General features: G+C 35.2%; 3 protein-coding genes across 5 annotated transcripts; 2 read left to right on the forward strand and 1 right to left on the reverse strand.

Moving 5' to 3' along the window:
- Positions 1-8502: 8502 nt before the first annotated feature.
- Positions 8503-9176, forward strand: LOC116109707 (secreted RxLR effector protein 161-like). The gene is made up of 2 exons (XM_031395931.1): positions 8503-8798; positions 8879-9176. The coding sequence occupies exons 1-2, from the start codon at positions 8503-8505 to the stop codon at positions 9174-9176; spliced, it is 594 nt and encodes a 197-aa protein (XP_031251791.1).
- A 3359-nt stretch (positions 9177-12535) lies between these two features.
- LOC116109715 (probable disease resistance protein At4g27220) lies at positions 12536-18421 on the forward strand. 3 transcript variants are annotated; one of them, XM_031395942.1, is made up of 4 exons: positions 12536-12652; positions 14582-16875; positions 17019-17876; positions 17953-18421. In XM_031395942.1, the coding sequence occupies exons 2-3, from the start codon at positions 14583-14585 to the stop codon at positions 17873-17875; spliced, it is 3150 nt and encodes a 1049-aa protein (XP_031251802.1). In that variant the 5' UTR covers positions 12536-12652; position 14582; the 3' UTR covers position 17876; positions 17953-18421. The 3 variants fall into 3 exon arrangements, with proteins under 3 accessions (XP_031251802.1, XP_031251801.1, XP_031251800.1); XM_031395941.1 differs by having other exon boundaries at positions 17966-18420; XM_031395940.1 differs by having other exon boundaries at positions 17990-18419.
- Positions 18422-19042: 621 nt separating this feature from the next.
- LOC116109709 (disease resistance protein At4g27190-like) lies at positions 19043-22177 on the reverse strand. Its single transcript, XM_031395932.1, has one exon. It carries the CDS (start codon positions 22175-22177, stop codon positions 19043-19045), a length of 3135 nt encoding a protein of 1044 aa, XP_031251792.1.

The following is a 22177-nucleotide window of genomic DNA, read 5'->3' on the forward strand; positions in this document are numbered from 1 at the left end:
AGAGTGGAGCCAGTTTGTAAGATAGGTTTTGGCTTGACACCAACTAGAGTTAGGCCTTGGCACAAAGCCTTTTGCTATTGGACTTGTCAAAGCCCTAATACAGTTTTCTACTCAAACAACAATTTAATGTCTTCTACCTTTTCATTGAAGAAATGTTGAATATCCTTTGGGTGTGTGTTTCTGTTTGTCAAGATGAATCCCTTGAATTTTGGGCATTGCTCTATCTCCAACTATTTCAAGGATGGAAATTCAATGTAATTTCTTGAGCAAAATCTTGTAAGATTCTCAAGGTCTTTAAACACCATGCATTCTAAACGAGGGAAGATTTTGTCCCTCCTAAAGAATTTGCCCTTCATTTCTTCTTTTCTTAACTCTTCCATGATTATTATCTCTTTTTTAAAATTGCACAATTGCATATCTCAAGGCTTTGGAGGTTCACAAAGCTTCTGAACACAGAAGATGAAAATATGTATTTTCATTTACCACATCCCCACAAGATTAAATGTGTTAAATTTTGAAAGGAAGAAGACATTGATGGAAGTCGATCAAGCCAAATCTTTTGAATATTACTTTCACCAAGTTTTAAGACCTCAAGCATGGGAAACAGAATCTACAGAAAGCTCTTGTTTTAATATTCTTTTGAATAAATTGAAAAAGTAATAAACTTTTTAACTAGGACTAACTCGGACATTTGGCATCCCCCAAGGCTTAAGATTTTGTTGCTCTGTTTAGGAGTTTCATGGTAGTGGCTATGAAGGTAAACCATCGTAGCAGTTTTGAGGGTAAACCATCGTAGTGGTTTTGAGAGGTTTTTAGTAACAGTTTTTAAAACACCCAACCTACGATTGGGAGTTTATTTTACAACAGTTCTGACAATTTTTTTAAATGATAAATTTACAGATATGTCCATAAAAATACCCTAATTTTAGACAATAGTTGGGAGTTTTGTTTTTTCAATTACAAGGTAAGAGTTCTTTATTTGTTTTCTACTCATTAATATTTTATAACTTCAAATGTGATAAAGTCTTATTATCCTTCTTCAACATTCTTTGCAGCATCTGAAATGATTGAAAAAATGTTGCTCCACTTTCTAAAAAAGCATCTTGAGATGAGATTTTAATAGTGATTTTATAACTTATTAGTATTTTATAACTTCAAGTCAAGTCTTTCTCTTTCCTTCTATTTTGTGCGTTTTTTATCAGCAATAGTGATTTTGGATAGTTTTGTAGTGGATAGGGTACTTGTGGAATAAAATTTTAAAACCAACTAAAACATCCTGATTTGGGGGGTTTTATAAACCTCTAAAAAATACACTACACTAGTTCTGGTGGGTTTTTGAACTAGTTAAAACCAGTGCATAAAAAATCTAGCAAGAAATGGTTTTAAAATACCTCAAAACCAGTCTAATTAAAAATCCCAAACCACTGGAAAAAAACTCCCAAGCAGACCCTAAGAAAATTATTTTTCCTAATATTTTTTGATAAATGGAGAAGAAGAAAAATGTTATGCTTAACATACCCTTTCACTAAAAAGTGACATGTTTGAATCAAACTTATCTTCCAAAACGACTTCATTCAGTCATATCGTTGAGATGTGGAAGAGATTTTGAAGTAAATGAGCGTATATAACTCAGTTCAGTCATATTGTTGATTTCATTGCTGTTGATTTCATCTTCACCATTAAATGAAGCTCAAAACAGTGGCGTTTAAGGAAGTAGGAGTTTTAATCTTGGCCATCACTTGTTAAAGAGATCTAATGGCTGCCATTTGCATGTCCAAGAAAGTCAAACCTATAAAAGAGGCTAAAATTCCAAATTTGCATTCTTCTTTCAACTCTCTCTTTGCGATCAATGTAGTGTTTTGCTAGGTTTTCAAATTGAGTCCAAATTTCTTATAATTAGTTTTAGATTTCTATAATCTTGAGTTGACGGTTGAGCTTCCTTCAAGGGTAGGGAATATAGATTTTGATTTCTCTTGTGATTAAAGGTTATAGTTAGAATTTTGATTGAGTGTGTAAAGATTTAGAATTAATTCAGTCTTGTAATCTGTAAACTTCTAATCTTTTAGTGCAGTGACCCCAAAAGTTCTTGGAGCTTAACATGGAAGTAGCTTATTCCCAATTTTGGAATAAGTGAACCACGGTAAAATCCTTGGTGTTCTTGGTTATGTGTTCTTGCTTATTTGGTGTGTGATTTAGATTATTTGGAATGTGTTTGATGTTTGTTTTGGCAGATTGAGTCCTAATTTTAGCATAACATTCACTTTCAGAGGCAAAAATCTCTTCCAAATTCTTGCATTTAATGACCTCAAGTATTTGAAGTCGTGGAAGGCCTCTGGCAATAGAAAATGGGAGGACGTTTCACAATCAATCACACTTCTCTACCTTGATCATTTTTAACTTGCAAAATGACAGTGTAGTGAATCAACCATGAAATATCTTCTCCAAGTTAATCAAATTAGCAAGAAACAATGACTCCAAGAACAAAAAAGCATCAAGAGGTTGCCAGTACATTGATTCAACATTACATTAGAAGTATGAATTATTTTGGATGTGGAGGTGCTCTGATTTTGGAAAACTCTCTGCTTCTAACTCATTAAAAAAAAAAAATAAAAAAAAATTCTTGACACCCTACAATTCATCTAAATATAGTTTTTCAATTCCATTCAATTTCCTAATAATCCCATACTTTGTGATGCTTGTATTCAAAGACATAGCCACACTATACATACGGGTTCAATTGAACCCACTCAGACTTAAAAAAAAAAAAAAAAGTTTTATATTTTATGGTATTTACAATTTTGATCCCATTTAAATTCATATTGAACTCAGTCAAACTTTAAAAAAAAAAAAGGCTTTATATTTTATATTTACAATTTTGACAACTCTTAAATTTATATTGACCCCACTAAACTTAATATAAGAATGGAATAAGCTAAGGATTTTTAGGTTCTTCAAGTCTTGGATACCAACTATGTTTCCCAATATGCATTGATCTAAACACAATGTGCGAAGGATTACTAAGAGACGAAGTGAGGAAGGCAATGATGACAAGTGCATTTTGGTTAAACTTAGAACACTGAGCTTTGTCATTCCTATCAAAAAATTGTCTGGAACTTTCACAAACAGATTCCTAGCAAGCAGATTGAAAAAATTGAGTTGTGAACATTCCAAACCTTCAGGAAGCTCCCTAATAACACAATCATGTAATGGAGATTGCAACGCAACCTCTAATTGCATCCTGATCTAGCCAATTTGAGAAAAGAGCCTCATCTCTTAGTGTTGATCCCTCATTGCAATTGACATAGCAACCAAACGAACAACATCATGTAGGGGTGGGAAAATCCGGTTAACCAAACTGGATAGGACAATTTCTAAACAGAACCAGTTTCGATTCAAGAAAAACGTGAACCGAAATCGAACCGATTATATAGTTAAACCGGTTATAAGTTTGGTTCATCAGTTAACCGGTTTTAAACCAGTTTTGTCATTTATTCACCAATTTTATATTTTTTCACCTTGTTCCCCACTTGGGTCACTACTCCCACAATCTCATGCTTGTAATTTCATAACAGAGTAATTAATATATTAAATTGGGTAATGATTTTAGAAGGAAAATATGAGAAGGGATTGGATTAGCATAACCAAGAACAACATACCTAGGAACAACAGGATAGGATGAAAATCCATTGTCATTTTTGACCATATGATATGATAATCAGAATGACAGATCTCATAATAAATCATTATATCCAAATAGCCAAACTCGCTTGCTTTCTATCTAGCACTCGAAGTGCAGGTGATCTAATACACAATATTTCAAACAACACTACACCAAATGAATACACATCAGATTTTTCTATGAAAGTACTTTGTAAAAAAGACGAAAAAAAGTTAAAAAGTGAAGAAGAAGAAATCAAGGAGAAGAAGATGAGAAAGGAAGAGAAAAGTGGCAGATGAAAAGTGAAGAAGAAGAAATGGAGGAGGAGAAGATGAAAAGGAAAAGAAAAGTGGCGGATGAAAAGTGAAGAAGAAGAAATGGAGGAGGAGAAGATGAAAAGGAAAAGAAAAGTGGCAGAGAACTGGAAAAGACAAGGAAAATGAAAAGGGAAGAGAAAAGCGGCGTGAACCCATATATACTTAGGGACTTTTGTCTTTAAATTGGTTTTAAAATCTGGTTTTGGTTAACTGGTTTGAAAAAATCCATAAACCGAACCGAATAATCGGTTTATGGATTTTTCCAAACCAAAGTTTCGGCTCGGTTTAGTTTTTGGACTTTTTTCCCACCTCTAACTTCATGAATAGAAAACCATTGAATGGAATGATCCTCAAGCAACAAATGTGAGCTTTTGAGTGCGTGGACCAATGCATGCAGATACTTTGACTTGTGCTTCTTCTAGCATAATGTTGTCATCAAATAAACCCAAACCCATTCCACATTTCAACAAGTCTATAATGGAAACATCATCAGAATATTTCATTAGACAACAAAGCAAAAAAGTTGACTAGAGTTCCTCACCTTCCAAACAATTGTAACTCAACTCTATACTTGAATAAACCTCCACAAGTATTCTGGTGAAGTTATTCAATGAAGGCCTTCCTAAACCTTGAAAGGCACTACGCCATACAGATACACTTTTGCCTCTTAATGCAATTACAATTGAAGCAATAGCAAGAGACAACATCAAAGAGGTTATTTTTAAGTCTCCTTGAATCATTTTTAAGTCTGGATCGGGGTTACCTTTGCAAAAATCACAACATCAAAGAGGTTATTTTTCTCGACTCGAGTAGCAACTTGTTTCACTAGACAGTCTTGCCAATGCCACCTATTCCATACACCTCAATCATGTTGACATCAGGATGATCAAGGATTAAGTCGTATATATGCTCCAAAACGTCTCTTGATCCAAAGGTTTCATTATCTTTAGTAAAAGTAAGCCATACATTGGGCAGAATAATAGTATACGAAACTCTATCACTTCTTCTTGGAGTTTAGCAACAGCCTTTAGCTGACTCACTACTCCGTTGCCAAGTGATAAAAGGTAATCAAATTAGGACACAACCAGATGAAACAATGGGTATTTGCTTTCTGCTCAAAGCCTTTAAAAGTCCTTTTTGTACCATCAACGAGCTCTTCAACATTAGTCATCCATTTCAAAACATCCTCAAAAATCATTTCTCCGTTTCTTCTATAAAACTTCATCCTATGCTTCACATGCTCTCTAGCATCCATCAGTTTCTCAACTTTAGTAATGAGATTCACATGGTATCTATTGTAGTTCCACAAGGAAATAAATGGATTTTGGCTTGATGTAATCAAACTGGAAATTGTTCAAAGTGATGATATTTTGCTAACAAACTGTTTTTGTTTGTCAACTGAAGCTGGAAAATTGTCGTCGAATGCAGAATTTGAAGTGATGAAGAATGGCCTAGGAGCAGTTCACCAAAGCTGATTTTTGGCCATGATGAAGTGATTGTTTTTGGTAGGTTCAACACACATTAAGCTGTCAACTTTATTTCATGTTAATGTGATGTAAATTTAGTTGTTAAAGTTGTACGGTTAGGATGTATTTTGATGTTAAAATGTGTCTGAATGTCAGGTACAACAGTGACACAAAGTTTTATAAACTCTGTTTTTTCCTAATGAATTCAGGTAGAACTTTGTCGTCAGCTTTCTTATCTCATCTTTCTTCTTAGTTCTCTCTGGTGTCTTAGTCTATGTTCCAGCTCCAATAACCAACAATTGGTATCAAAGCTTTACTTGATCTTAAGGGGCCTGCAAAGCTTACATTCTGCACTTTCTCATTTAGTTCTCATTCCACCTAAACCTACCTTCATGGCAACAAGTTCAGCCTCATACTTACCTCTAACCTTCGATGGAGAACAGTACCATATATGGGCTGTTAAGATGAAGGCTTTCCTAAGAGGCCAAAGCTTATGACAGTATGTAAAAAAGAAGAAGCAACCACCACAGTTGGCGCCAAAGCCAACCTTGAATCAAATAAGAATCCATGAAGAAGAAATTGCAAAAGCTCCAAGAGCTTTGTCTCATATACATGCTACTACTACGAATCAAGTCTTCACAAGGATAATGGCTTGTGAGATAGCAAGGGAAGCTTGGTACAAGCTGAAGGAAGAATTGGAGGAAATAGTCAAACCTGAAATATGCAAATCTTGAACTTAAGGAGAGAGTTTGAGACACTAAATATGCAAGAAACTAAAGTGGTTAAGTGAAGCAAACCAAGAGGACTGAGGGGGTTTTCACCGTGTTCTCATTGTAAAAAAAAAAAAAAAAAAAAAAAGAACCATATAGAGAGTAAATGCTAGTTTAGACCAAATATTCAATGCAGAGCATGTAAGCAATCCAGCTACATTGAAAAGGTTTGCAAAAAAAAAAAAAAAAAACCAAATTAGCCAACACGACAAGCACAAATGGTTGAAGATTAGCAACAAAATCCAGAGTCAAAGTAGATGTTTGTGGCCTCCTACTATGCTACTCAATTTAATGCGCAAGTTTGGCTAATTGATAGTGGGTGTACCAATCATGTGACACCTGATTTGGAGAATTTTGTCAACTTAGACCAATCATACCAGTCAAGAATAAAGATTGGAAATGGTGACTACATAAAGGTTAAAGGCAAGGGGGATGTGGCTATGTAGACCTTGATAGGTACAAAAATCATTACCAATGTTTTACTTGTGCCTGAAATCAATCAAAACTTGCTTAGTGTAGGACAGATGCTAGAAAGAAACTACACTTTGCATTTTAAAAATCAATCCTACACAATATTAGACAATGAGGGTAATGTGATGATGTATGTAAAAATGGTGGGAAAGAGCTTCCCAGTTGAGCTTAAAACATCAGAATTTCAAGCCATGTATGTTAATACAGATGACACAAACCTATGGCATAAAAGGTTTAGTCATTATCACTATGCTGGTCTTAGATGAATGAAGCTCAAAAACATGGTTCAGAGCTTACCTGAAATAGAAGAGAATGAGAGTTTGTGTAATGCATGCCAAGTAGGGAAGCCTAGCAGACCTTCCTTTCCAGCAAACTAGGCCTGGAGGGCTACCAAAAAGCTTCAAGCAGTACACACTAATGTGTGTGGACCGATGCAGATCTCATCCCTAAATGGAAGCAACTATTTCACCTTGCTTATTGATGATTACTCAATTATGACTTGGGTTCACTTTCTAAAACAGAAATTTGAGGTTGCTATTTTGTTTAGGAAGTTTAAAACTCAAGTTGAAAACCAAGCTGGTGCAAGTATAAAGGCTGTGAGAAGTGACAATGGGGGTGAATATACCTCATGGGAATTTAAATCAATATGTAGGGATGCTAGAATTTGGCACTAATATAGCAATCCTTACACTCCTCAACAAAATGGGATGAGTGAAAGAAAAAATAGAATAGTCATGGAGATGTCAAGATGCATGTTAGCTGAAAAAAGTTTGCCAAAAGAGTTGTGGGCAGAATCTATAAACACTGGTGTATACTTGTTGAATAGACTTCAAACTAAGGCTTTAAAAGATCAAACTTCATTTGAAGCATGGTATGGAGTCAGACCTCAAGTGAACCATCTTAGAATCTTTGGTAGTGTCTATTATGTCCTCATACCAGCCGTCAAGAGATCCAAACTTGTTGAAAAAGCATAAGCTGGAATCCTAGTTGGTTACAGCCACCAATCCAAGGATACAGAATCTATATTCTGGAGTCTAAGAAAGTTTTGATTTCCAGAGATGTGAAGGTTGATGAGATGTCAGTTTAGAACTGGGAGGAGAAGAAAATTCAAGAAAATGCAAGGCCACAGCAAAAGGAATTAGCTGCTGACCAATATGATGAAATAGATTCTGATGTAGAAGAAGAAACATCAATTAGAGGGACCAGACCTCTTGCTGAGATTTATGGAAGATGCAATGTAGCTGTACTTGAACCATTATCCTATTTAGAGGCAGCCAAGTCAGAAGCATGGATAATTGCAATGCAAGAGGAGTTGTCCATGATAGAAAAGAATGGAACATGGAAGCTTGTGGATAGACTTGCAGATAGAAAGTTGATCCAAGTTAAGTGGATCTTCAAGAGAAAATTGAATCTTGATGGTTCAATTTTGAAGCACAAAGCAAGACTTGTTGTCAAAGGTTTTGCACAGCAACATGGTGTAGACTTTCAAGACACATTTGCACTTGTTGCTATGCATGACACAATTCAACTGATCCTTGCATTGGCAGCTCAGTTCGAGTGGAAAGTTTACCAAATAGATGTCGAGTCAGCCTTCTTAAATGGTTGGCTTAATGAAGTAACTTATGTTGAGCAGCCTGAGGGGCATGAAGTTATAGGGAAAGAACATAAAGTTTATTTGCTAAAGAAGGCTCTATATAGCCTAAAACAGGCTCCCTAAGGGCTTGGTACAACAGAATGAATGAGTACCTGGTCAGCCTCGGATATGCAAGAAGCCCAAATGAGCATACTTTGTATGTGAAGAAATTTAATAAGATGTGATCATGGTTTTCTTGTATGTAGATGATTTACTGGTGACAGGAAACAATTCCATTCATGTTGAAGAGTTTAAGAGCACAATGCACAAAGAATTTGAGATGACTGACTTGGGAGAAATGACTTGTTTTCTAGGAATGGAAATACATCTATCTCAAGATGACATTTTCATATGTCAAAAGAAATATGCTAATGAGATTTTGAGAAAATTTGGCATGGAAGGTTGCAAATCCGTTGGAACTCCTTTAGTGCAAAACCAAAGGTTGTGTAAAGAAGATGAAGCAACCTTGGTGGATGAAACAAAGTATAGAAGCTTGATTGGGAGTTTGCTATATTTAACAGCAACAAGGCCTGATCTTATGTTTGCTTAAGTCTCTTATCCAGATTCATGAGCAAACCATGTGAGGAGCACCTCAAAGCAGCTAAGAGAGTGCCAAGGTACATCAAAGGGACAACAGATCATGGAATCTTGTTCAAGAAGTTTGAAAACTTCAAATTGGTGGGCTATGCTGATAGTGATTGGGGTGGTTCTTGTAATGATATGCGAAGCACATCAGGATATGTTCTCTTGCTGAATTGTGGAGCCTTTTGTTGGTCATCCAAGAAGCAAGAAATATTGGCTCAATCCACTGCAGAAGCTGAATACATATCAGCTGCTGCTGTAGTAAATCAAGTGATATGATTGAGGAATATGTTGAATGATTTGGAGGTGAAACAATGTGAGCCTATTGAAATTTTTTGTGATAACAATTGACTGTAGCTATGGCAAAGAATCCAGTCATGCATGGTCGAACTAAACACATAAAAATCAAATTTCATGCAATGAGAAAGGCTGAGCACTGTAGGGAAATCAGATTACCCATTGCAAGGGAGAAGATCAATTGGCGAATATCTTTACAAAAGCCCTATGCAAGTCCAAGTTTGAAGATCTTGAGCTCAAACTTGGTGTTTTAAGCAAAAATATCAAGGAGGAGTGTTCAAAGTGATGATATTTTGCTTGAAACAAACCGTTTTTGGTTGTCAGCTGAAGCTGGAAAATTGCTGGCAAGCAAAATTTGAAGTGATGAAGAATGGCCTGGGAGCTGTTCACCGAAGATGATTTTTGGCCATGATGAAGTGATTGTTTTTGGTGGATTCAACACACATTAACCTGTCAACTTTATTTCATGTTAATGTGATGTAAATTTAGTTGTTAAAGTTGTATGGTTAGGATGTATTTTGATGTTAAAATATGTATAAATGTTAGGTAGAACTTTGTCTTCAGCTCTCTTATCTCCTCTTTCTTCTTAGTTCTCTCCCGTGTACTTAGTCCGTGTTCCAGCTCCAATAACCAACAGAAATCTCCTCTGGAATTGGACAGAAGGAAATTTGAAGGAATTTTCCTCCTTGAGAAAGGAGTAAATCCATAGCCTTAACTTTCTTAATAAGCTTATGACGTTTTCCCAAATTACGACATAACCCACCGAGACATCTCTTTTCTTCTTTCCTTTCATCTTCAGTAATCTTATCTGCCTCATCGATCTACACCAGACAGCGACATCCTAATGCCGTTTTCTACATCTTCCCCATTTCTTTCGGCAACCTGAATCTTGTGCACCACACGCTGTTTGACAAGCCTCTGCTTCTCAATTCGTGTATTGAGATTCTCAAAGTTGGTCTTGAAGTTGTGCAAATAACTAAACTGATCTCCGATCAAATCAGTGCAGGATTGGAGAGCCGAAGAACTAACTGATTCCACCAGTTTTCAACCACTTCTCCTGGGAGGTAAATATGAAACAGAGACCGCAAAATAAGAAAACGAGGCTGGAATGGCGACTTTATAACTCCATCTTCGTAGTAACTCTAATAACTTCACCTCTTCATTTTCTCATCACAGTAAACACAAACAATGGACCACCGGCCATGGCAACTCTATAACTTCATCTTCCTAGTAAAAATCCCCGATTAAACAAAAACAAAAACACCCACAATTGCGACTCTATTTCTTCATCTTCTTCTTTCTTCCCCAACTCTTCATAAACAAACTCCTCTCTTCTCTCTCTACAAACCCACCACCATTAATCCCTCTCTCCAAGCCTTCCTCGCTGGCGTCGCCAGCTTCTTCTTCAGCGTTCTAATCTTCAGAGCGTTAATAGTTTCTGAAACCAAGTTGCCAACTTGTACTTTCATTAAAACTAGGTTCCAATAGCTCAAAGTCAACATAAAATATTACAAGCATTAAACATGGGTCTTGTCTTGTCTCCAAGAAAATCCAATTAGGATCTTGATCTTAGCTGCAATTTCCACCAAATTTCCTTTAGCATTTAAATTTTAATGTGTTCTTGGTCGCATCACATAATGCCTATAGAAGTTCTAATCATACCGCGTGTAGTGGTTTGTGAAAATACTTATATTCTCATAAGCCTACTATGGAACCCAACAAATAATCACATTAGATATCAATAATAGCATTATAATTAAGTAAATTATTACGCCAAAAAAACCCAACGGATCAAGTTCCTGCGGGTTTTTACCCAAACGGGTTGGTAAATAATTACCCGCTCGGGTTGGGTTGGATTATGAATGCCCATACCCAAACTGTTTTACCCATTTAAAATTATTTAAAAAAAGTACTAGTTTTTATACACTTTTAATATAAAATTGAAACAATAAATGGATAAGAGTAATGTTAGTCTTACTTACTCCTCCTATTCACTTTTTTTACTCACCTTTATAAATATAAAGCATAGTACGAGTACCATAAATATAGTACGGATACCATATATCATTTTAACAAAAGTGAGTAAGAGAAATGAGTAAGGGGAGTGAGTAAGGCTAGCATTTTTCAATGGTTAAATCCATATTAACATATTTAATGCAAATATATGTTTAATATGCTTATGCTAAGTTTTTAAAAACTTTTAAGTACACTATTAATACTCTTAATTCTTTTGAAAATTGTTACTACAATAGTTATAATTACATACATTTGCTTCTAAATAAAGAAAGCAAAATAATCATGGAAGCTAGTTACGTTAAATAAAAAGATATGAAATTAAATTGATCAAATAATTTTTTCTTAATTATTTTCATCATAATTATCTTGTTTAACTATCTTTCCAGTTACTTAATTCTTTCCACCTTAATTATATTGTTTATTTACATAGATTAATTATATTGTTTTCGTCCATGCATGGCTTAATCACTTCGCCATAATTATGTTTCTTTTGCCTTTCTTGAAATAATGGAGCTTTGAGAAGTTAAAATTTAGACATTAAATTGGTTTACTTTGCTAGGAAAAATCTACAAAGATTTTTTTTCTTTTTTCTTTTTTATTGTTAACAGATTTTAAAACAATAATAACATTAAAGTTACAAGCATAAATATGGATCCGAATAGACATTGGACAAAATTATTTAGGGTAATCATATGTACATAGGATTAATTATATAACAAATTGATTAAAAAAAATGTCATAAAATTCAAATCTTGTATTTAAGAAAATAAGATTAAATCTTGCCAAATTGATAGATTGATTTATATTTTATTATTAGTTACTATGATATTAAAACAATTTTAATATAGAAGGAAGTATGAATAATTTGAAGAATATTTTCATCTTGGAATAATATCAACTTGTTTGTATTTTCCATATTTTATAATCAATGTTTTAAATATAAATTAGGATATATAATATGTCGAGTTAAAATACACACACCCAAAAAAAAAAAAACTAAAATTATAAATAATAATATTAGATATAAAACAAATCTTATAAAGATTTATATATAAATTGATGAGACATATAATAAATAAAAAAATAAATATAAAATATCAAACCCACCATACCTACCCATCAATGAAATAAAAAGATATCTAAATCCTGCAATTTAAACATTAGAGATTCAAAACCGCGTTGAACTCCAACATGCTATAAAATAAATAAATAAATAAAAGGTAAATATATAAATAATTAAAAAAAAAAAAAAAAAGGCATGCTGTTCGTGGCCCGCATGAACATGTTATGGAAATATCGTCCCTCTTATTACTGTGGTTGACTGACTTATACTGAGTAAACTGGAAATATCATCTCTCTTATTTTGAGAGAACTTCCTCCGGTTTTGAGGTGCTTCAGAGATTCCGGAAACGACGAGAGGCAGTAACCAGACAATTTTCCAGGTTCGTTTCAAACTATTTTGGGTAGAGCAACAAGAAGAATTAATGTCAACGCTTTTTTTTTTTTTTTTTTTTCTCTTTTAATCATCTTTCACTAAATTCTCAAAGTCTAATCAAAATCACTAGAGTGGAAACAAAAGTAGAATCAGCAATAACTTTTGGCTTTTAGGATCAATAGGAGTTTATTTATTTATTTTTTGCCTGAATTTTCCATAGTTTGGTTTTGAGACAAGAAGAAAAGTTTCTGGAAGTGTCAAATATATTATGTATGCATACTGTCAAAGTTTATGAAATTTGGATGTTTGATTTACACAATTTGAACATAAAGTACGAATATCTATGTTTAATTGAGTGAAAAAGCTGTTAATAAAAAATTTAGATGATATATGTAGATGGAAGTCTAGTTACTTAAGTTACTTATTGAGATCTAAAGTAATGACCTTAACTTTGCATACATATATCTTTACTGTATAAAGAAACCCTCATCACAAACGTAGATAAATGGATCATTATCAATTCATTTTTTTGAGATTCTGTTACTTTAAATTAGTATCAGAGCCAAGAATATAGAGTTGTTTTTTTTTTCTGTTGGAAATTTTCCTACAAATTCTCAGTAGCAAAATATGTCTCAGAAACTAGCTTTGCTTCAAAACAATATAATGAAAACATGAATGTGGTTGGCAATAAGTGGGTTTTTAGAGCTAAGTATCATGCTGAAGGAAGTATACAAAGATAAGGCTAGATTAGCAAGCAAAGGTTTTCAACAAGCCCTTTAAGTAACAGAGTATATGTAGTTAGCAGCCTGCGGATTTTGAAGATTATATGGAGAAAACAAACTCCCTGACCTAGGTTTCATTAGCTAAAGCTAGCAATATTGTGATAGTGATTTTGATGTTCCAAATTTGATTGCAATTTATTCATTTACAGTGCTAAATAATTGTTTAATTTATCTATTAGTATATGTGGATGATATGTTCAGGAAATGTTTTTACAGATAATTCGCTAGTTTGGTTTGAAGACTCTAGGATTAATTAGCTACAATATCATCTTTGAAGCTCATAGGTATTCTGCTAACCTTTCACTAACTTAAACAAAATACCTACATGATTTATTAGCCAACCCGAAATTATCTCCAACTAAAACTTGTGTGACAGCCCATTTTTTGATCAGCCTTCTCTCTACATATGTATTATTGAAAGGCTGCAACATCTCAGAATGAAAACACCCAATATTTCTTATTTTGTAAACAAGCTTAGTGATCCATTCTTGCAAGCCCCTAATAATCACCTTTGGCAAGCCTACAAACGAATTCTTAGGTATCTCAAGGGTATAGCAACCTGTGGCTGCATTTCTGTCCTGCAAATGCTTTAACTGTTAAAGGTTTTGTAGATGCTGACTGGGCTAGCAGCGTTGCTGATAGATGATCTACTTAAGGCTATTGCATCTTCTTAGGTTGATTGATTCATTGGAAACAGAAAGTGCTAGATAAATCAGGCACATAATCTATATAGATCAAATAGTTTGGTTACAAATTGTTTTTGCTAAAATGGAGATCAGAGTTCTTGGTTCTCCAGTATGATAAATTAGGTGATTCAAATCTAAACTTGGACAAAACGTACATGCCTTGAAAAAGCTTGAAATCTGCTATGTTCCAACTCAGCATCAAGTAGCAGATATACCAAGTGTTTTGCAACTGCAAATCTCATTTTCTTGGAGATAATCTTACTGTAATACCTTCTAGTACAGCTTGAAGGGGCCTATTTAGCTAACGCTTCCCTATAGTTAGTACTACTAGGAAGTTAGTGAACCAACTCATCATCTGCTTCTGAATCCTCAGTTACTTTCTACCCACTTTTTTCTTGCATATAGAAAACTCATCGCATTTGTGGATAGATTGATTGTTAATCAGTTCATTTTCAACAATATTTGTAGGATGCCTACTGATCCTTTTGCAGCAACGCAAACATGCGTAGCAACAATCGACTTTGCAATTAAACGAGGCACAAGGATATACAACTATCTAAGGCGTAATTATGGTTATGTGAAAGATATGAGCAAGAACTATGACAAACTTTTGGAGGCATATAAAGAGCTATGTGATGAAGAGGAAGATGTAAATAAAGAACTGGAGATAAATGAGATAGAAAAAGAGCAGACCAATGCGTGCAAACAATGGTTGAAAAAAGTAGAAGAGATGAAAAAAGATGTCCAAGGATTGGAGGAAAAGTATAAAAAGTCCTTCAGCTGCTTGTGTGGATTATGTCCATTTTTTCATCTTGTGAAACTTGGTGGCCGTATTGTAAAAAAGACTGAGAAGGTAAAGAATCTGAAGGCTGAAAGCAATAACATAAGAAGTTTAATGGTTCAGAAGGCGCCGGCTCCACATATAACGAATCCTACCAACAAAATTAGTGAATTCCCATCCCTTGAAGAAAACGTAAAAGAGCTACAAGACTGTCTAATAGTTGAAAATTTAAAAAGAATTTGCGTTTTGGGACCAATTGGAGTTGGGAAAAGTACAACAATGAATCGTCTCCACCAATCAATGAAGGGGTCTAAAATGTTTGAGATTGTTTTCTTGATAGCTGTAGGCAGAAAAAGAAATGAAAGATACATACAACAAGAACTTCTAAAGCGGTTGCAAATGAAACCGAAAAAGTTCAGTGATGAACAAAGAAAGAGCATTATTCATGAACAACTGAAGAACATGAGCTATTTATTGTTACTCGATGAAGTGTTTTCAAAGATTGATTTGGAAGAAATAGGCATTAATGATGAACATAAAGGAAAAGTAGTCTTTGCTTCCAGGTATTTAGATGTTTGTGAGCAGGCAGATGAACAGATCGAAGTAAAGAGATTGTCAAACATGGATGCTCAAAATATGTTTTGGGAGAAGGTGGGTGTGCATTTAAAGGATAATCCACACATCAAGAGAGAGGCAGAATTGATTATCAAGTTCTGCAGTGGCAATCCATACCTGATAAAGTTGATTGGAAACTACTTGGCATCTAAAGCAAGGGTTCCAGCAACAAATGGGACGGATCCAGCAATATGGCGGAACACATTGCATGAATTAAGATCACCAACTGGGGAACCGAAACAAGATTTGGAAGAAGTTTACAAGTCTCTTAAACTTGAAGTTGACAGACTACGACCAGATGAGAAGTCTTGCTTTTTATATTTGGCAATATTCCCTGCTGGTCATGAACTTCATCGGGATTATATAATCGAGTGTTGGAGAGCAGAACAATTTTTGAAGCGCTTTGAAAAGCTTGGGGAGGCACGTGACGGCGGGAATGTTATATTGCGCTATTTTGTTGACAATTCTCTGTTGGAAAAGGAAATGAAGGAGGAACGATATAAGATGTTCGAGTTTTATCAACAAGTGGCATTTAGATTTGCCAAGCACAATGAGAACAATTATATTCAAGACAAAGAAATGGTTAGAGAAATAAAATGGGAAGATGCAACTAGGATCTCAATGATTGGTGATTCGTGTCTCCCCACTTTGCCAGATGAGCCCAATTCTGAAAGAATCTTAACATTGCTACTTCAAGAAATTAGCTGCTTGGCAAAATTTCCAAGATCATTCTTTCTGCATATGTCTGCCCTTCAACTGCTTGACTTGTATAAATCGAAGATTGAAACTCTTCCATCATCAATCTCCAGTTTGAAAAACCTCAAAGCAATGTTCCTAAAAAATTGTGATCAATTAATAGAGCTCCGTGATGAGGTAGGAGATCTTCATGGTCTTGAAATCCTTGACATATGTCATACTGGGATTTCTCATTTGCCTCCGGTAATAGGAAATTTGACTGCTCTCAAGTGTTTGAGAGTTTCATTTAAAAAAATTATTTGGAGCCAAAACCATGTTAATGGTAGCCTGAGTGATATGATTTCTTCAGATGTAATTGCAAGACTTCATTCATTGGAAGAGCTGGGCATTGTGGTGGATCCAACTGATGGAAGATGGGATCAAAATGTAGAAAGTATTGTTACTGAAATTGCTGTTCTTAAAGAGTTGACCACTCTTTGTTTTTACTTTCCTACCATGAATTGCTTTGAGACTTTTGTTAGTACCAGCGTATTGTGGAAAGGAAACAATGCGTGGAAAGGCGAAAGACTCAGATCATTCAACATCATTGTTGGTCATCAGCAAGGAAATTCTCCTACTGAATTCGATGTCTCTGAATGGTCAGCTGAAAAGCGCTTGAGATTTTCTGCAGGTGAGTGGGTTATTTTAAATTTTTTATTTAATGAAGTTTATCATGTCATTACATTTCACCTAAAAAGCTCTACTTCATTTTTTCATTAAATACTATATGAACAAAATTTAATAAACTGCCCTTATATTGCAATGTGCCTTCAGGTGAAGCTTTTCCTGATGCAATTTTAAAGATATTGAAGCAAGCATGTTCTTGTGAGCTAATTGGTCATAGAGCTGCCAACTTATCGGTCTTTAGCGCTGATAATCTGGAAGGGCTTGAAGTTTGTATGATTGAAGATTGTCCTGAAATGACAAGCATTATTGATGGTAACCTTACCACAGGCGCTGCGTTTAAACGCTTGAATAAGTTGCACATAGAAGGTCTCCCAAAATTGATGCACATTTGGAAAGGTTCAATGGTACCACAGAGCCTTATGATGCTCACAAATTTAACGGTAAAAGAATGCCACAGTCTGAAAGTTTTGTTCTCAGAGGAGATGGTTCTGCGACTTAACCTGTTACAGTATATTCAAATTGAGGGCTGCCAAGTCATGGAAGAAATTATCAAGGATGGAAGTATAGTCGATTCTGGGGCCTTTCCTAAGTTGAAGATTTTGGAACTCATTAATCTTCCCTTACTGTCGAAGATTTGCAATGATGCAACATTGACATGGAATTCTTTGGAAGTTTTGAAGATTGAGAGCTGTACAGTGATTGAAGAAATTACAAAGGATGAAGGTACAGTTGATTCCGGGGCCTTTCCTAAATTGAAGAATTTCGAACTCGTTAATCTTCCCAAACTGTCAAAGGTTTGCAAAAATGTTTCATTGAAATGGGATTCTTTGGAGACATTGAAGATTGATACATGTATGGAGCTAAAAAGTTTCCCGGCTACTTTCCGATGGGCTGAGAAATTGGTAGTGATCTTTTGCACTCAAAATCTGTGGACCCAGTTGGATTGGCCAGATGATAACGATGTTACAAAAAATCGTTTCCAAAATCTGTATAAGCAAATATGAGGTAACTCAAAGACAACTCTTTTAGATGTGTTTCTTTGCTTTGCTTTGCTTTCAGATGACAATTACAAAAGTTTAAGGACTAATTTGCAGAAATTCTTTGAGTTCTTTTTGAAGGCGTGGATTTGTGGATGGTAAGGGATTCACTACACGGAAACTGTGATTTTCCTAAGATGTCTGCTTCTGACGTGGCAAGCCGTCATTGGAATATGTCACATACACTGACACTTGGTGTATCGGAAGTGTCTCACAGCGAAGTTTGTGCTGCTGTAGAGCTGTTGTGGTTGTATTGTTTACCTTGAGTGAATCTTTGTTTATAAGTTGCTGTTTTTGACCCTTGGCTGTTGCTGGATGTCAATTTTCGGTCACGTTTTTTTCTGGATACTACCAAGTTTATGAGTCTTCTTTAAGCAAGATTTGTTCAGTACCATTTTTCTTAGAATAAATTTCCTTCACACATGATGTTAGATGTTAAAATTTGGGCAGTTACTACATTATTCTCAAACAGTTGATAGACGTAACAACGCATCCACAGGTTTGCTAAAGTAACAAAAGACCCAAAATTTTGACAAGCATTGGTGATAACCATCAATTTATTGTATATTTATTCTCCTCTCTTTAAAACCTATATTTCGTCATCTAAAATTGGTAAGTTTATTAGTTCTATCTTACCCATTTCTTACAAGTAAAAGAACTGGTAAAAAAAGTACATCCCCCTTTTTTTTTTTTTTTTTTTTTTTTTTGGCTTTATCAAATGAAACTTGGGTTAAAAATGCCAAGTAAACCCGGTTCATTTCCATTCCATTACCATCATTTCATGAACAAATTTCAAATGATTAGCTACATATCTAACTCCAGTTTCATTCTCAAAACTAGTCTCTCCTGTAGATGTCCTGATTTTTTTAAAATTCGGACCTCATTGACATTGTACAATAACATGAGTTAATTCATATATGCATAAAATACCATATGCAAGAACATCTAATCATACATTCGAACCTCAATTTCCAATAACATGAGTTAATGCATGCATTCTCATGATTTCTAACTCAAAATGTAAAGATAAAAGGTAAAAAAAAAATTATACATACAATATGTACAACATGGTAAAAACTATTAACTCTCACTTTACCTATGAATTGATTAAAGCCAATATACCAAAAATTTTACTTACAGATAATCTTGAAAAATTATGGTGGAATAGTTTTCAAGATACAACCGCAATTCATCATTTTCCCACTCTAATGCATCCCACCAACTCTTCTCTGCCTTAACTATCACATCTTTGAACCTGGAATCAATACCAATCTTCTTCAAGTTTGGGCAACAGTAGAAGCTGATATGTCCTAATTGCGGCCAAGGACTTTTCCAAATGTTAACCAATCCAGGCAGATAGTGAAGTGTTAACTTCTTCAAACTGGGAAGTGTAACAGAACAAGAATCCGTTATCTCATCCTCAACTATGATTTGTTCAATGGCCTGACAATCTTCAATAACCAATTCCTCTAATTTACGAAAATATTGAATCATTGAGCTTCTAAAGATGTAATCCAACTTCGGACATCCATGCATCGACAAAATTCTTAACTCGGCAAAGCTTCCTTCTGGTAAAGTCCCCTGCCAAATTCCTGTTAAATTCCACAAATGATGAATACTCAAGGTCTCCAGGAGTGGAAATACAGCAATAGTATCTTCCTCCACTTCATCCACATGCACAACCGTTTTAATCTCCGGGCATTCACTTATTATACAAAACTTCAACCCATTCATATTGCTAACACCAAAGTTGGAAAGGCTCTTGATGTCAAGATGATTATCTAAATAGAAAGCAGTACAACGAGCTAATATTTGAAGAACTCCATCAGGTTTCATCTCACCATTTACAAATCTCAAGCATTGGCCCTGCTGATTATAATCAAATTCCAAATACTTTGGGACCTGAGAGGAAATGCTCTTGACATCACGGCCAACCACAAATTTGAACTCCATTAAGAGTTTCTTCTTCCATGGTTCACTTTCTGTGACGAATTCTTGGACATGCTCAACTTCTGGGAAATGAAAACACAGAAACTTCAACTTTTTTAACTTGCTGACTTCAGTTTTGACATATTCCACATCCTCATGCCACCTTTCATCCCCTGGACATAAAACAATGCTCAAAGTGTCCAAATTACACAACTTCGATATAATGCCACTCGAAATCAAATGACGTGGCAATTTAACATATTCACTGTCATCAATAGATCCATAGAAGGACACTTCCAAACGTTTCAGGGATGCCAATTCACCAATCTTATCAGGTAATTCTTTAATTTTAGTACCTCGAAGATCAAGCACCTCAAGACAAACAAGAGATCCAACTTGAGAGGAAAGCATAAACAGACGTTTACAATCACATATAATGAGCATTAGGAGGCTTTTTAGCTTAAAAAGTGTCTCTGGCAAGGACCTTATTCTAGTCTCAGATAGATTTAACACTTTGAGAGAAGTCATGCATTCAAAAAAGTATGGAGGTATCACTCTCAGCAAACGGTTTCTTTGTAAGAACAATGTCAAAAGTTCGGGGCAATTTGGTTTCTCGGGTAGAGTGCATAACTCATTATCACTCAAAAACATCATTTTGGCCTGTTTCCACTCTTCCATCGAAGGTGGTTCTGTTAGACCTGCTCCAGCTCTCAACAGAAATTGATTACCTTCTGGTATACACAATCTACTGCTTTCAAGGATGTTCAGCGATCTTGATGATGAACTACTTCCAGCATTAAGTGGTTTGATTGATCTTGAATAAGCACTCAACAGAAACTGAATACCTTCTGCTCTCAAAAGAAACTGACTATCTTTTGGCGTCGAAGATAAGATCCCCAATGCTAAATCTCTGATTAAATCATGCATTTTGATGGAAACTCCGCCTTCAGTAACTTGTAACAATGAAGCATGTACTAGAACATCAACTATATGATGGCCCCTTTTATGTGCATCAGCTTGAGCACCAGTGATTAAACTTTCTTGGATACAATATTCTATGAATTTATAAATATTGACCTCTTGAGCTTCTGGAAACAAAGCACTATGAAGGAAACAACTTTTCACATCATTATCACATAGTTGGTCAAAGCTGAATTTCAATAATTGGAGTACATCTTCAATTTGACATTCTCGAGAAGTTTTACGTCGTGAGAATTTTTTTGAAGCATCCTTCCACATGGAAACATCATTTTTCTCCCCTAGGGCCCTTCCAGTAACAATAATCAGCAGTGGCAAACCATCACAGCCCTTAACTATAGTGTCAGCAAAGGGCTTGATAACTGACAGTGGAATGCTTTCACTCACTTGTTCATAGAAAAGTTCTCTAGCTTCCTTCCAAGAGATACCTTTTACTTCAACCACCTTAAAAAAATTCATGTCACGACAAGCATCAAGTTTTCTGGATGCTATTACTATCTTGCAGCCATTTTCTGAACTAGGACCAGGAATACCCACTGCCTCTAGATCGATCTGCTCCCAAACATCATCCAGAATCAACAAAAACTTCTTCCCTTTCAGAACTTTCAATAATCTTTCTGCAACCTGAGAATCAGTTTCAGAATATTCACGACATAAAGATAACTGTCTTAAAACTTCATTTTGGACCTTTCTTGTGCTCCAATATCTTGAGACAGTCACCAAAATTACCTCATCAAACATATGTTCTGTGTTTAGGAAGTTGATCAAGGCCTTGAGGACAGTAGTCTTTCCGATACCACCAGTTCCAATAACAGCAATTTTTGTAGTTCTAACATTATTTATGTGGCTGAAAATCTTCCGGACAGTTGTCTTAATTGATTTCTTTGCATATAAAACTGATTCTCGCAACAACTGATCTTTAATTGGAATTTCATTTTTTATGGTAAGATGAGATGATCTCACTGGTTCATCTGCAACTAAATTACTTCTGCCCAATTCAATGGCTGCTATTGGAGCAAGCTTAACTGATTGCTGGGCACTTGCATTCAATCCACACTTCATCTTACGTTCTCCTTCAGTTTGAGAAGGTAAAATCTCAGATTCCATTTTATGAATGGATGGCACCTTATCTTTTGCTTCAAAAGATACAATCTGAATTTCAGATTCATGAGCTGGTGGTGTACCTATTTGTGGAGGAAATGGCACCACATCTTCTTCCACGATCTCCAAGCTTGATGCAGGAACCTGATACCCAGACGACAGAGATGTGGTGTCTGAAGCTTTTACTCTCTCACCCTGAACCTCAAAGTGATCAGACACAACAGAAGTTGGCTCATCTTTACTTCCAGAAGATGAAGCCAT

This window comes from Pistacia vera, unplaced genomic scaffold, assembly GCF_008641045.1.
Source record: "Pistacia vera cultivar Batoury unplaced genomic scaffold, PisVer_v2 Contig588, whole genome shotgun sequence".
Lineage (NCBI taxonomy): Eukaryota > Viridiplantae > Streptophyta > Magnoliopsida > Sapindales > Anacardiaceae > Pistacia > Pistacia vera.